General features: G+C 37.9%; 1 protein-coding gene across 10 annotated transcripts in view; it reads right to left on the bottom strand.

The window, feature by feature from the left end:
- DMD (dystrophin) overlaps positions 1–12,375 on the bottom strand; it is a 1,925,924-nt gene that overhangs the window by 36,178 nt on the left and 1,877,371 nt on the right. For all 10 annotated transcript variants that reach the window (XM_036747778.1, XM_036747779.1, XM_036747772.1 and 7 more), the window contains one exon: positions 7,111–7,269. In XM_036747778.1, coding sequence (XP_036603673.1) covers positions 7,111–7,269 — 159 coding nt within the window. The remainder of the gene's footprint in view (positions 1–7,110; positions 7,270–12,375) is intronic.

The raw sequence follows: 12,375 nt of genomic DNA on the forward strand, positions 1-12,375 counted from the left end.
GTAACTTGTGTTACTCTCCCTCCCTCAAGGCTCTCTAGTCACTTGTCAAACTGATCTTCCTAGAGCTCAGGACTAACCAAGTCACCCTCCTATTCAATAAACTTCAGAGGCGCCGTTACCTCCAGGATCAAAGAGAAATCTTCACTTTGGCTTTTAAAGACTTCATAACTTTGTTCCTTCCATCCTTTCCAGTTTTCTAATACAGTATGTATTTCTAACACAGCCACGCACTCTGCCATCCAGTGTCACTCATGTTACTATTCCACACACACACACACACACACACACAGAGCAATCCATCACCCAACTCCGGAGCTTTTTATTGGTTGTCCTCCATGCTTTGAGCTCTCTCCCTCATTTCTGCCTCTTTCTTCCCTTGCTTCTTTCAAGTCCTGACTCCTGCTAGAAGCCTTTCCTGGTCCTCTTTACAGTTAGGGCCCTGTCTCTGTTGATTATTCTGTCATCTTCAGATCTTTTTTATATGTAGTTGTCTGCCCTATTAAACCATGAGCTCTGTGAAAGCAAAGACTGTTTTTTGCCTTTCGTATATCCCCAGAGCTTAGCGCAGTGCTTGGCACTTTAATAAATACTTGACTTGACTTTTCACTACGTTACCAAGGTGCCTCAGAGAGAATAGAGCACTGGCCTAGGGATCTGGGAAGACCTAGGTTCAAATCTCACCTCTAATGATTATGAGCTATGAGTCCCTGGCCAAATCACCTGTCCTCTCAGCCTCAGTTTCCTCATCTGAAGATAAGTCTAATACTACTTATAATAATTAACTCACAGGGTTATTGTGAGGCTCAAATGAGTTAACATATCTAAAGCAATTGGCAAATTTTAAAGTGCCTTATAAATATTGGCTATTATTATGATTTCACAAATAAAATGTGATCTGACAGAGCAGGTGGTATTGCCTCCTATATCATAAATAAGGAAACTCATGATGAGAAAGTAAATAGAACTCAGTAGTGTCAGCGCCACAACTCCACCTGGGGCCTTGATCTCCAGGATATTCTCAACTACAAAATACTTCCTTCATGTTCTCCATCACAAGGATGAATAATAGTAATAATAATGATGAGAAGGGACATTTACACAGCATTTTAATTTTTGCAAAATGCTTTACAGGCATTACCTCATTTGACTAGACGTTATTAAGGCTGGATGACAGGGCCAAAATTTCATGATACCAGGATGACAAACTATTTCTACCTCCTATCTGTTTTCTTTTTTGAGACTTCAGACTTTGACCCAAAGAAATTTTCTTTTGAGTTTCCTCACATAGAATTTCATGTAGGGTCATTCAATTCAGGAAGGGGTGTGTTTGTGGTGTGCGTACACTTCCAGAGTTTCCCTTCCCCGGGCTCTTTTACTTTCAAATGTTGAGTATCGGAAACCTGATGATTATTTTCAGAAACTAAGTAACTAGTGTCTAAAGTTAAGAACTCAAGGGGTTTCAATTTTCACAAAAGAGGCAGCTTTTAAAAGCATACGCCGGTTAATTATTAAACAGTTAAAGGTACGAAGTGAACAAAGTCTGAAAGCCAAATAGTAAAACAAATTCTCCTCCAGGCTAATTTACAGTCTTAAACAAGTATTACAAAGGAGTTTAGAACGGATAGTAAATTCTAAATTTTCTCAAGCGGCCGGGGAAAGAAAAAGGGAAAAGTATATGTGGGTGGGGGGTGTGATGGAGGGAGACGGCCAAGATTGAGTAGAATGAGCCATTAAACACGACCATTACCAATGGGAATTCTCATGAACCCTGGCCTCACACAAAAGCCTAATATACTCGCTGTACATACATTACTGGCACCCCAAAGCTACGGGAACTGGCAGCTTCTAGTTGACCGATCTAACCTCAGGATTAGATGAAGCAACGTTCTAACGATTCCCAGCAAAATTAATCCGGGAACACAAGTAACAGACTGTAATGCTTGATCAGCAAAAAGCAACCTATTTTTAATAAAAGTATTATTAACTAGGTACCAGAAATCCACTGACGATCTTGTTATTGAACTGAACGTAGATAAATACATTTTAACTTCAAACTTCCCAGCATCCGAGCGAATCAAGATTTGGATTGCCCATCCCTTTCAAGGCAAGAAGAAAAGGAAAGCAATTTGCTGGCCCAGAAGCAGAATCAGAATGCAAGTTTGTGGCAAAGACTCATTCCTTTAGTGTCACCGGGCTTTTTCTTTTAAGAGATATGAATAAAAGTCAAGGAAGTCACTATAAAGTGTGTGTGTATGTATACATAGATATATGTATATATGCACATGTATTGTGTGTATATATATGTGTACACACACGCACACACATACACACATATGAACAAAGTAGAACTTCTACACCCCATAGAGAAAAAAGGCCTGTTATTCCCAAAAAAGGATAATGGACTGAGAGGGTTTAGCAATCTTCCCAACATTTAACTCTCAATCTTGTGTAATAGAAGACTGGATCAGAATGAATCTGTAAGATTCTATAAGATCCCCTGAAAACTTCACTACAGCCACTAGTGTGAACCAAACGGGCAAAGGTTTCTAACTAGCACTCACATTAACTACGTGGAATTTAGCTTCCTTTTTATACCATAGCCTACCTTATCTGGAAGATGTTAACCAACTGTTTAACAGCCCCCGGCAACATACTGTTATTGCTCTGTTTGCATGAGATAGCAATGCTCAATATTAATTCAATAAAGTAAGGCTATTTAAAATATGAACAGAAGAAATAATAGCTCATGTGTATCAATTTGAGGCTTACTAATAAATGGCGATGGAGCAACTCCATTGGAGCCTGCTTCTGGAAGAGTCATAATGTGTAATGGAAATTTCCAGGGAGAGACTGGCATGTATATTGACATTCTGTAATCCATGTGGTTGGGAGACCTACTGTTGATTGGTTGTAGGACCTGAACTGCGGGTGTCTTCAAAAGGTTCTTATTTTCCTTAGCTAATTTTCCCCCCACTGTATTATCCTGTTTGGCTGGTTGGATTTTTTACGAGAAACACTTTCTGATGAGACACAATGTACCTTGGACTCTCCTGAATGAAGTTGATGAAATAGGCCTCAGTCTTTGGCCTCTGTGTTTATTCTTTCGGTCTAGGGAAAGGGGTTAGAGACTCTGAACTTGCAAGTTTTGAATGGTCAGGGGACCAAGCCAGTGGTGCCCCAAGTTCATATTCCACAAACCAGCTTGGCTAGCATCACTATCCCAAGGATTGATCTTCAGGATTCAGCCCATAGTCACTTAGACAAGGATTCACCTGGCAATCATGTTCCATTTGGTTATGAATTTTGATGAGATCAATGATATGTAGAAACTATGCTAAATTTGAGCTCAGAGCCAAGGTGGAATAAGGAAGAGTATGCTTCTGAAGAATTAAAAGGAAAAAAGTATACCTGTTAAAGTAAATCTCCCTATGTTTAGTGACTTAATGGAACCAGAATGCTAGTTAGCTAACAGTGGGGGACACAGCCAGTAAGGCTCAAGCTGAAAGCATCAGAAAAAAGGCACCTTGGACCTCTCAAAGGTCCCCCTTGAACCTAAAAAGGAGAGTTCATATGAAGCTAGCTTGACTAGAAGAGAGTCAATCCGAGGGTACTTACTGCCCTTAGTACTTTCCTTGTGACTATCTCCAGTTGGGTAGTCAGCATAAGTATTACCTTCTTTTAACAGATGTGAAATGAGGCTCAGAGAAATTAAGTAAATGTCAAAATCTGATTAGACTGGGCCCTTTGCCCCAAGGGTGGGTGTAGTTCATTGGCAGAAAGAGAATGTCTTAGTCTATGAATTTTAATCCCTGCCTCCAAAGGAGTCTTACCCTTCTCTGGCCTACTTATGTCTGGTAATATTCAAGGGTGACTTGAGCCTGCTTACCTTGGATCTATACATTTGTGAAAGGATTAAACTCCCTTGGTCTATCAGTTTACAGGCTTGGGGCAAGACACACTGCTTTATCTCTTATCTGCCAGTCCCCTGGGGATGGGCAGGCAGACTTAGGTATATGTACCCTCAATATCCTTTGTCCACTAAATTGCACAATAAACTGTCAATAAACCTCTTAAGTTCCATAAACTGAGTTTGGAACTCTGTCTTTGTACTTACAAAACCAGGAACCCCCTAACCGAAAAACACTTGCTCAAGGTCACATACTTATCAAGCTTTGGAGCTGAGAACTGCAGCCAAGTCCAGAGTTCTTTTTTCTTTCCACTAAATGACTTCCTCTACAAAATTAGGCATTATGGAGAAAAGAAAACTACAGTGCAAAAGATGTGCTAATTTGTCTTACGTAAAAGTCTGTATCACTTGAGAGAAACATAGGCAGCCATCCCCTAAGGTTTTTTTCTGTATTAGTCCTTCTCTGTTGTTCCATGGCATGGTAGAAAAACCATTAGATACGAAGTCAGAGGATAGAGATTTAAGTCTTGACTTCACTACTTACTCGAGTGACATTAGACAACCTCTCTAAAGCTCAGTTTCCTCATCTGGAAAAGGGGCACACAATAATTGACCTAGCTTATAGGGATGCTTTGAGGAAAGAGCTATGCAAATATGAATTCTTACTGAAAATGCCTCGGTAAATGGGGAACTAATTCTTGCAGAGACTCTTCTCTTTGGTCTCCTTATTCCAAAATATATACTCTTGAGTTGCCAGGGCACAAGGCAAATAAAGACTAGGTTCTAAAAAAAAACAAAACTACGTAACAATGAATTAAAGAAAAATGTAAAATCGTCAATAAGAAGATCAAAAATTTAGAACTGGAAAGAGCCTTAAAAGGTCATTCAGCCCAACTGTGCCATTTTTATAGATGAAGAAACTGAAGCTCCGAGGGGCCTTCTCGTGCACTTTCCACTGAACTAAGCCACACTTTTTAAAAATCTAACTTATCGTCTGAAATGGAACACTGTTTAGTCACAGATCTTGGATGCTTAATAACATTTATTTAACCCTATCTAGGTTCATTTCCATATGGTACTTCCCCCCTTAATTTTAAACTACTATCAAACTTTATTTCTTCCACCACAGAGAGTCCATTTCTTTCATTTCTACGTGTTCTGGATGTGAGAGAATACCCTTTTTGCCCAGGTTTAGTAAAAGGAGAATTACTTTCAAATAAAAACCTGCAGTACAACCTATGAAAATATCTCTATTCCTGGGCTGCTGTCACTAACGTCCTATTTTGAAGCCTGGTCATTGCATGGAGGCAAACCTAAGTTCAGGGTTCTGGCAGATCCATGTTAAAAAGGCAAGTATAAGACCACTTGTAAACTGTATGTATATGATCTAAAGACCAGCCAAGGCAAGTTCATATAAGGATACTGCCAGAGGGCTGCCCACTAAGTCATGATTTTGGTGCCACACCAAACAGCCCAAGACTGTCTATTAAGATGTGAAAGGATAGCAGTCTGTGTTGGTGAGGAGACCATCCATCCCAATCAAAATTATGGGTGTTTTTTTTTCTCTTTTTTGCAGGGGGGAAGGCAGGGCAATTGATGTTTGGTGACTTGCCCAAGGTCACACAGCTAGTAAGTACGTCAAGTGTCTGAGATTAGACTTGAATTCAGGTCCTCCTGACTCCAGGGCCAGTGCTCTACTCACTGTGTCACCTAGTTGCCCCAATCATGGGTGTTTTAAAGCCTTTCGTGGTTAAAACAATGCCATTTGTGATACTATCTCTTTTTCATATCTGATTTTAAAAATAAGGCTGGCCTCTAGGAAGGGTTCTTAACCTTGGATCTGTGACTTTAAAAAAACAAACAAACCTGTTGACTGTAATTAACTTCCTTTGTATTCCTCTGAATTTTAGCTAATTTATTTAAAAATTTCATTCAGAGAATGGGTCCATGACATACACACAAAAAATTAAGTTCCCCTGCTCTAAAGCAAAATATTTGGCATGAACGTGTACTAAGGATGATTTTTCAGCCAAAACAAATTTTCATGAAAGATGTCTTTTACCAAAAAGGCTGACAAAGACTAACAGAAATATAGTTGTGATTACAATCCTAAAAATAAAAACCTCATTTTTCATAAATGGGAATAAAGATATCTTCCGTTTTCATTTTAACTACACCTCTAGTAGAGCTGTTTTGGGGGTAACCTTTGAAGGCATTTTATTTCCTGGTATCTTCTCCCTTCACTGCATAGTGGAGAACTATGGAAGTGTAATATTACATATACTGTCAGACACAGTCAATGAGATGACAAATTTTGTTGAACTGTCTACATTAAAAAGAAGAAAGATGTTAGAGGCGATGATTCTTTGGGCAGGGAGAGAGAAGAATCTATTTGGAAATAAGTTTGATGAAAAAACAAGATATCAACTTATTTTAAAATGAAAAAAGACAGAAAATAAAGAGTATGAAATATCAAAGAAGTAACAATTTTTATAAAAGATCTAGGAAGATTGGTTTTGAAGAAAGGCGAATGAAGGTAGAAATGGGTATATGTAAACAAGTTTGGTTGCTAGTGACAATTTTCCTAAATATAGTACATGCTGTATTAATATCATTATTCTAGTATACTTTCCAGCCATAGTTGTATACCAACTATATTAGCTTTGATTTTAATTCTTATAACTCTTCAATTTTCCCTATTTTACTGGAGACATCTAAGCGACGAGTGGCTGGAAAAAACCCTCTCCCCAATACCCTGACCAATCAGGTAAGTATGTTTTATGTATTTGACAATGAAAAATAAAATGAAATAAGTGGCCCCAAAACACAACACAATGAACTTACTACCCTAAATGTATTAGAATTTAGAAAACGATGGTAGAAAAATTCTTACAAACTGCATAACCATAACAGTCAGCCACCTACATTTTCATATTATCATTAGGTGCTATGAAGTCAGAGTATATGAAACCTGATAACTCATGCAGCCCTGAGTCCCTTTGACAGCTAAAACATGACTGTGTAGCTAAGTATACCACAGCATATACTTCCTTTCTCAAAATACAAAACAGAAACTATGAATAGAGGTAAACAGAGTAAAAACAATTTAATATGAAACATTGTGACACATGGATTCCCCAGCTTGATTTCTGACTGTATGTATGTGTATTAATGTCAAAGGTAAGACTAGAGAGAAAACTCACCTGTTTTCTTCCTCAAGATCTGCTAGAATTCTCTCTAGCTCCCCTCTTTCCTCACTCTCTAAGGAAATCAAGATCTGGGCAGGACTACGAGGCTGGCTCAGGGGGGACTCCTGGTTCAAACTTTGGCAGTAATGCTGGATTAACAAATGTTCATCATCTCTGGAAAATACAATTGAAAAGGTTTTTTTTCCCTTTTTTTGCCCCGATAGCAAATCACTAACACTTGTGAAGAAGGGTGGGGGTAAGGGTTGATTTCTACTTTTGCACTGAAGACATGAATATCCTATTATTTTTAAAGAATTAACTGGATCTTAGCTTCTGCTTTCAAGGATATTTCAAATTGGTTGGGGTCACTGACAATCCATTTGGTGACAAAACCACGTAAACTTTTAGTTAAGGTGATTGGCCTTTGACTGCATGGCCTTAGAACTGACCCATATCTGCCACTGCTGTGATTTTTTTTTACAAGAGGACCAACTGAAAGTGATGGTAACCCCCCACCCCCTCCATATATGGTGGTGGTTCTGCTACAGAACATGTCAACAAAGACCAGATTGAATTAATCTATCTTGGTTTGGTTTGGTTTTGTTTTTGGATTTGACCTATAATTCTGTCAATATAGGGATCTCCCAGTAAGGGGAACCTTCCTCTACCAATGCTCTGCAACTCAGAGTATAAGAGAAATACCTGGGCCATGGAGAGGTTAATCAACTTATCCTATGGTTACACACTCAGAATGTGCCAGAAGTGGGACTTAAACCTAGGTCTATTTTTTAAATTAACTTTTTTTTTAAAAATAGCAAACATTTAAGAAAACCGCTAGGGGAAAAATGTATAGTTGAGCAAAACAAATTCCCACAATGACCATCTGAACACAAGTTTTCTTAAATCCACTATAGCATGCGGTCTCTCCTGTGTCAATTTTGTAAGTGAAGAGTGAAAGTCACATTAACCTTTTCTGAGTTAAAATAAGTCACGGCTTATGCAAGCACTTTTTTTTTCCTTTTAAAAACTACATGGAAATGGAAACTACAAAGTAAATGGATGGAAAAAGAAAAGTTTTAACTAATTATAAAGATTCAACAGGGATTTTGAAATAGTTAACAAGTTTTATCTTATAAGTAGGTCTTTAAGGTTTTACATTTTAGGAGGCAGCCAACTTTTTTTCTGGGAACTAGACACTATTTAGTACATAGGCAGACATAATTTAATAGCTGGCTGCTGGATCCTTAAGAGTTAATGGACCTTATCTCCAGAGGTAAGTAGGCAAACACTTCATTCCATCTCGCTGGGAGGATCAGAATTGAGCTGTTTCAGGCTAGATGCTGTTTAAATATTTTCCTTCCAACTTAATGTCTTAAACATTTTTCCTTATCAATTTTCATATTTATCTCATTTGAAGAAAGATTCAAATGATATTCTAAACAGAGTTAACCATACCTTTCCACAAAAAAAGGAAAAAGAAAAGTAAAATGATTAGGTTACATTAACATGTCAAGGAAAGAAGTCTAGAATTTATCAAATTGGTTAATCTTTATCATGTGAAACCAAGATAACCAGCTGAAAAGTTAAAAAGTTCGGTAAAAAGAAGTTACTTGGTGTCCCTAGTGCATTCAACTACTTCCCTTCCACAAATTCAGTCAAACTGCTTTACATGTTTAGACAATGATTAAGAATTTTTTTTTAAAAAATTATATTTGCTGCACAATTTCCCAAATGCATTTGGGAAAGTATGTGGTAATTTTAGTGACCCTGTGTTCCTCCCTGTAACAAAGGCCCTTTTATTTAAAACCAATATTCTTCTGATGCTGCTGAATGGCTACAAAGCATTTAATTATCCAGTGAATTAAAGTTGTGGGTCACACAAAGGACAATGGAAAGATGCATAATGGGTATGAAAAGGCTACATGGTATTACCAATGAAGCATCAGAAATGACACAATGAGGAAGGGGATTAACATCCACACAATGTCAAGAGATCTAGAGTAATGGTCTCCAAACTTCCTTGATCATGCACGGCTTTCAGTTAAAAAAAAATTATGAGAACATACCCTTACTTAGTCAAATCATATATATGAACTACTGCACAAATAACTATGTATGTTATAAAACTTGTGCAAAATATTAACTTTTTAGAAAATGAAATAAAAATAAAATAATATTTAATCCTAGAGTCAACAGGGAACCAATGGAATTTATTGAACATGGAGGTGGGGATGACATGGTAAGACTTACTCCTTAGGAAGATCAATTTGGGATCTGTGTTTGCACTGGTATGGGGAGAGACTTGAGGTAGGTAGATCAATGAAAAAATTATTGCAATTGTCCAGATGAGAGGTGGTGAGGGCCTAAACTAGGGTGTTGGCTATGTGAGAAGACAAGGGAAGAGAGGCAGGAGATGAGAAGACTTGTAAACTTAACTAAATATATAACACAAGGGATACATGTCAACAACATGTTGTCAACAACATCCTCTCACAAGTAAGGCGGAATTTTTGACAGTAACAGAGAAGGCTGGCAGAACGGAGGGTTCGGGGAAGAGGGGAAGATAATGTAAAGAGATCTGAGATGGGCTTTACAACCCATTCATGCTTGTTCTTCCCATGTGACTCACTCTATCCCATTCAAAATGAAAAAGTAGGAAGGCAATGCTCTTCACTCACCCGTCTCTGCCCTCCAGCATGAGTATGATGGGCAGGTAATGTGCAATTTTTCCCAGTAATACCTGTGAAGCTACTGTTGCGGATGCCCTAGTAGTGGTTAAGTTATAATTGCTTTGAAGAGCTGACATCTGGTTCATAAGGAGGCAGGTTGGGAGTTTTCACAGTGGAGGCAAGGGAGGGAAAAGTAAGATACATGTGGTTGTGCTAAAGACAAACCAACAAATGACCATAGAAGCTAGGCCAGAATTTGACACCTCCCTTTCGTATGATTACATACACCACAGGGCACTGGTCCCCAACTTTGAAACTACTAACCTGAAGGAAACCCCACAATATGATGGGTGGTCCCATGTAGAAGATTTATAGGAGACATGGAAAAGAACTTCACAGGGTGAGAAGATGTGGATGGGTCAAGATCTATATCTCATCACATTATTTTCTAAACCCACCTCTATATGCCCCATGGAGGGAACACCTGTGTGGATGAAATCAACAATCCAGCCAGGTATCTAAGTGAAGATACCTGTTACTTTAAAAAGTCACACAACAACAAAAAAGGAGATTTGCTGAAATAACTTGTAGATTTCTTAGTTAACATTAGTCTCTCCAATAAATTTTAGGATTCAATGATGATCCTAAATAAGTATGTAGATAAGATACATAGTTTAACTTTAACTTAGTTTCAAGAGTCCTATTTACTGACTACTGTCAAGGACCTGTATTTACTTAACGTTACAGTGAATGCTAAAAATTTTGCAATTTGGAATATTTCTTTTACCTCTAATGGCTGGAAATATCAAAGAATCTTAGAGTTGGAAGGAACTTCAAAGATCGTCAGTGGCATGGAACTGGCTGCTTTAATTGTTAGGAAGACTTTCCTTAGACAGTATTTTTTATGCTTTCCATTGGCCTGAGTTCTGAGCTCTGAGGCCAAGATGAACAAGTATAATCCTCTTCTATATTATGATCTTTGAAAACAGCTACAAGTAATAAGCCTCTCCCCTAAGTCCTACCTCTTCTAACCTAAACTCCTTTAAATCCTTCAACAAACCCTTATCTGAATTCATTTAATTTTCCTTGGTATCTTGGTACTCTTCTCTTGAGTGAGCTCTAGGTTGTCAGTACTGGTCTCAAAATTTAGCCCACAGAACTATTTATAATAATCATGTTGTTCCAACCTAGACAAAGTATAGTGAAATCATCATCTTTCTCTCTGGAAACTTAGTACCCCAGGATTGTGTTAGCTTTTGGACATTTATTTAACATTGTTGACTTGATAGAAACTGCTGTCCAGTCACTGACTTTCCGGAATGACATCTCCCCCATCTTCTATGTATTCTTTTGAAGCCAAGTGCAGGATTTTAGTTCTAGTAAATTTCATTTTATTTCGATTCAGCCCCTTGTTTCAGCCTGATAATATCACTTTGGATTTAGTTTTTAGCATTCAGTATATTACCTCTCTCTCTAGCTTGTGTCACCTGCCAATTAAATAAGCCTATCATGGATTCATTCAAGCCATTGATAAAAATTTTAAACAGAGCATCTCTATGAATAGAACTCTAGAACATAACACTAAAAACCTCCCTTTAGGCTGACACTGATTCATTACCCAACACTCTTTGGTCTGAATAATTCAACCAGTTCCAAAGGCACCTAAATGAATAATTTCCAACAAAAATTTTAAACATAGTTAATTCTCAATCATCTATACTAAGCACGTAGTCATAGTCTGAATTTATTTGAATGGTCTGTGTATTCCCAAAGCATCATGGATGACCCAAACAGCAGATAATGCTAAAGTAATTTTAATTTAGCTCTGTAATGCATTCAATGATTCTCTGGCAGCTGATTTTCCTTCTTAATTAGGTTTTGATTAGGATAGTATTAACATTGGTTCATATTCCCTGAGCTGCACAGTGAGAGGAAGCATCCAACAATAAATTTTGTTGAAGCAGTGGTAGGGAGAGAGACCACATTAAAAATTTTAAAGTGGATAATCTACATACGGATAACTGAGAATTATGTCTATTGTAGATGGAGAAAGTTCAGGAGTTTGCTTTATCTTTAGTTCTTCTGGTAGTCTCCCATATATATCAAATGATCTGAACTATTTTCATGGTTTTAATTAGTATGAATGAGTCAAAAGTACTTGTCAACCCTTGAACTTTTCTTACCTATTGTTCTGTCTATATGTCATCTTGAACTGGCCATTTCATTGTTGTGGCAAACAAAATATCATGGGCACACAACCTATCTCTGCCTGACTTTTTCCACAGCATCTACCAGTGCTACACATCACTGACCTGAACCAACTGGAGATCTCAGTTCATTCTGATTTGCCGCCATTCTCTGCTCTACCTCTTCCCTGCATCAGTCAAAATCTATTCTTATACAATGATCTCTCAAGACCTGTTTTCTCCCTTTTATCCACCAGGCCAAGCTCTGGCATACGCTTTTTAGACCACTACTATAACCTCTTTTGTGCCATTCCCCAACTCTCTAAATATCCCTCTGCTCTGCATCTTTGCCAAAGCAATCTTTTTACCACCCTACTTCCTCTCCTTGACACTTAGCTGTAGTGTCTCATCTTTTACAGGGAAAA

Source organism: Trichosurus vulpecula, chromosome 2 (genome assembly GCF_011100635.1).
Source record: "Trichosurus vulpecula isolate mTriVul1 chromosome 2, mTriVul1.pri, whole genome shotgun sequence".
Taxonomy (NCBI): Eukaryota; Metazoa; Chordata; class Mammalia; order Diprotodontia; family Phalangeridae; genus Trichosurus; species Trichosurus vulpecula.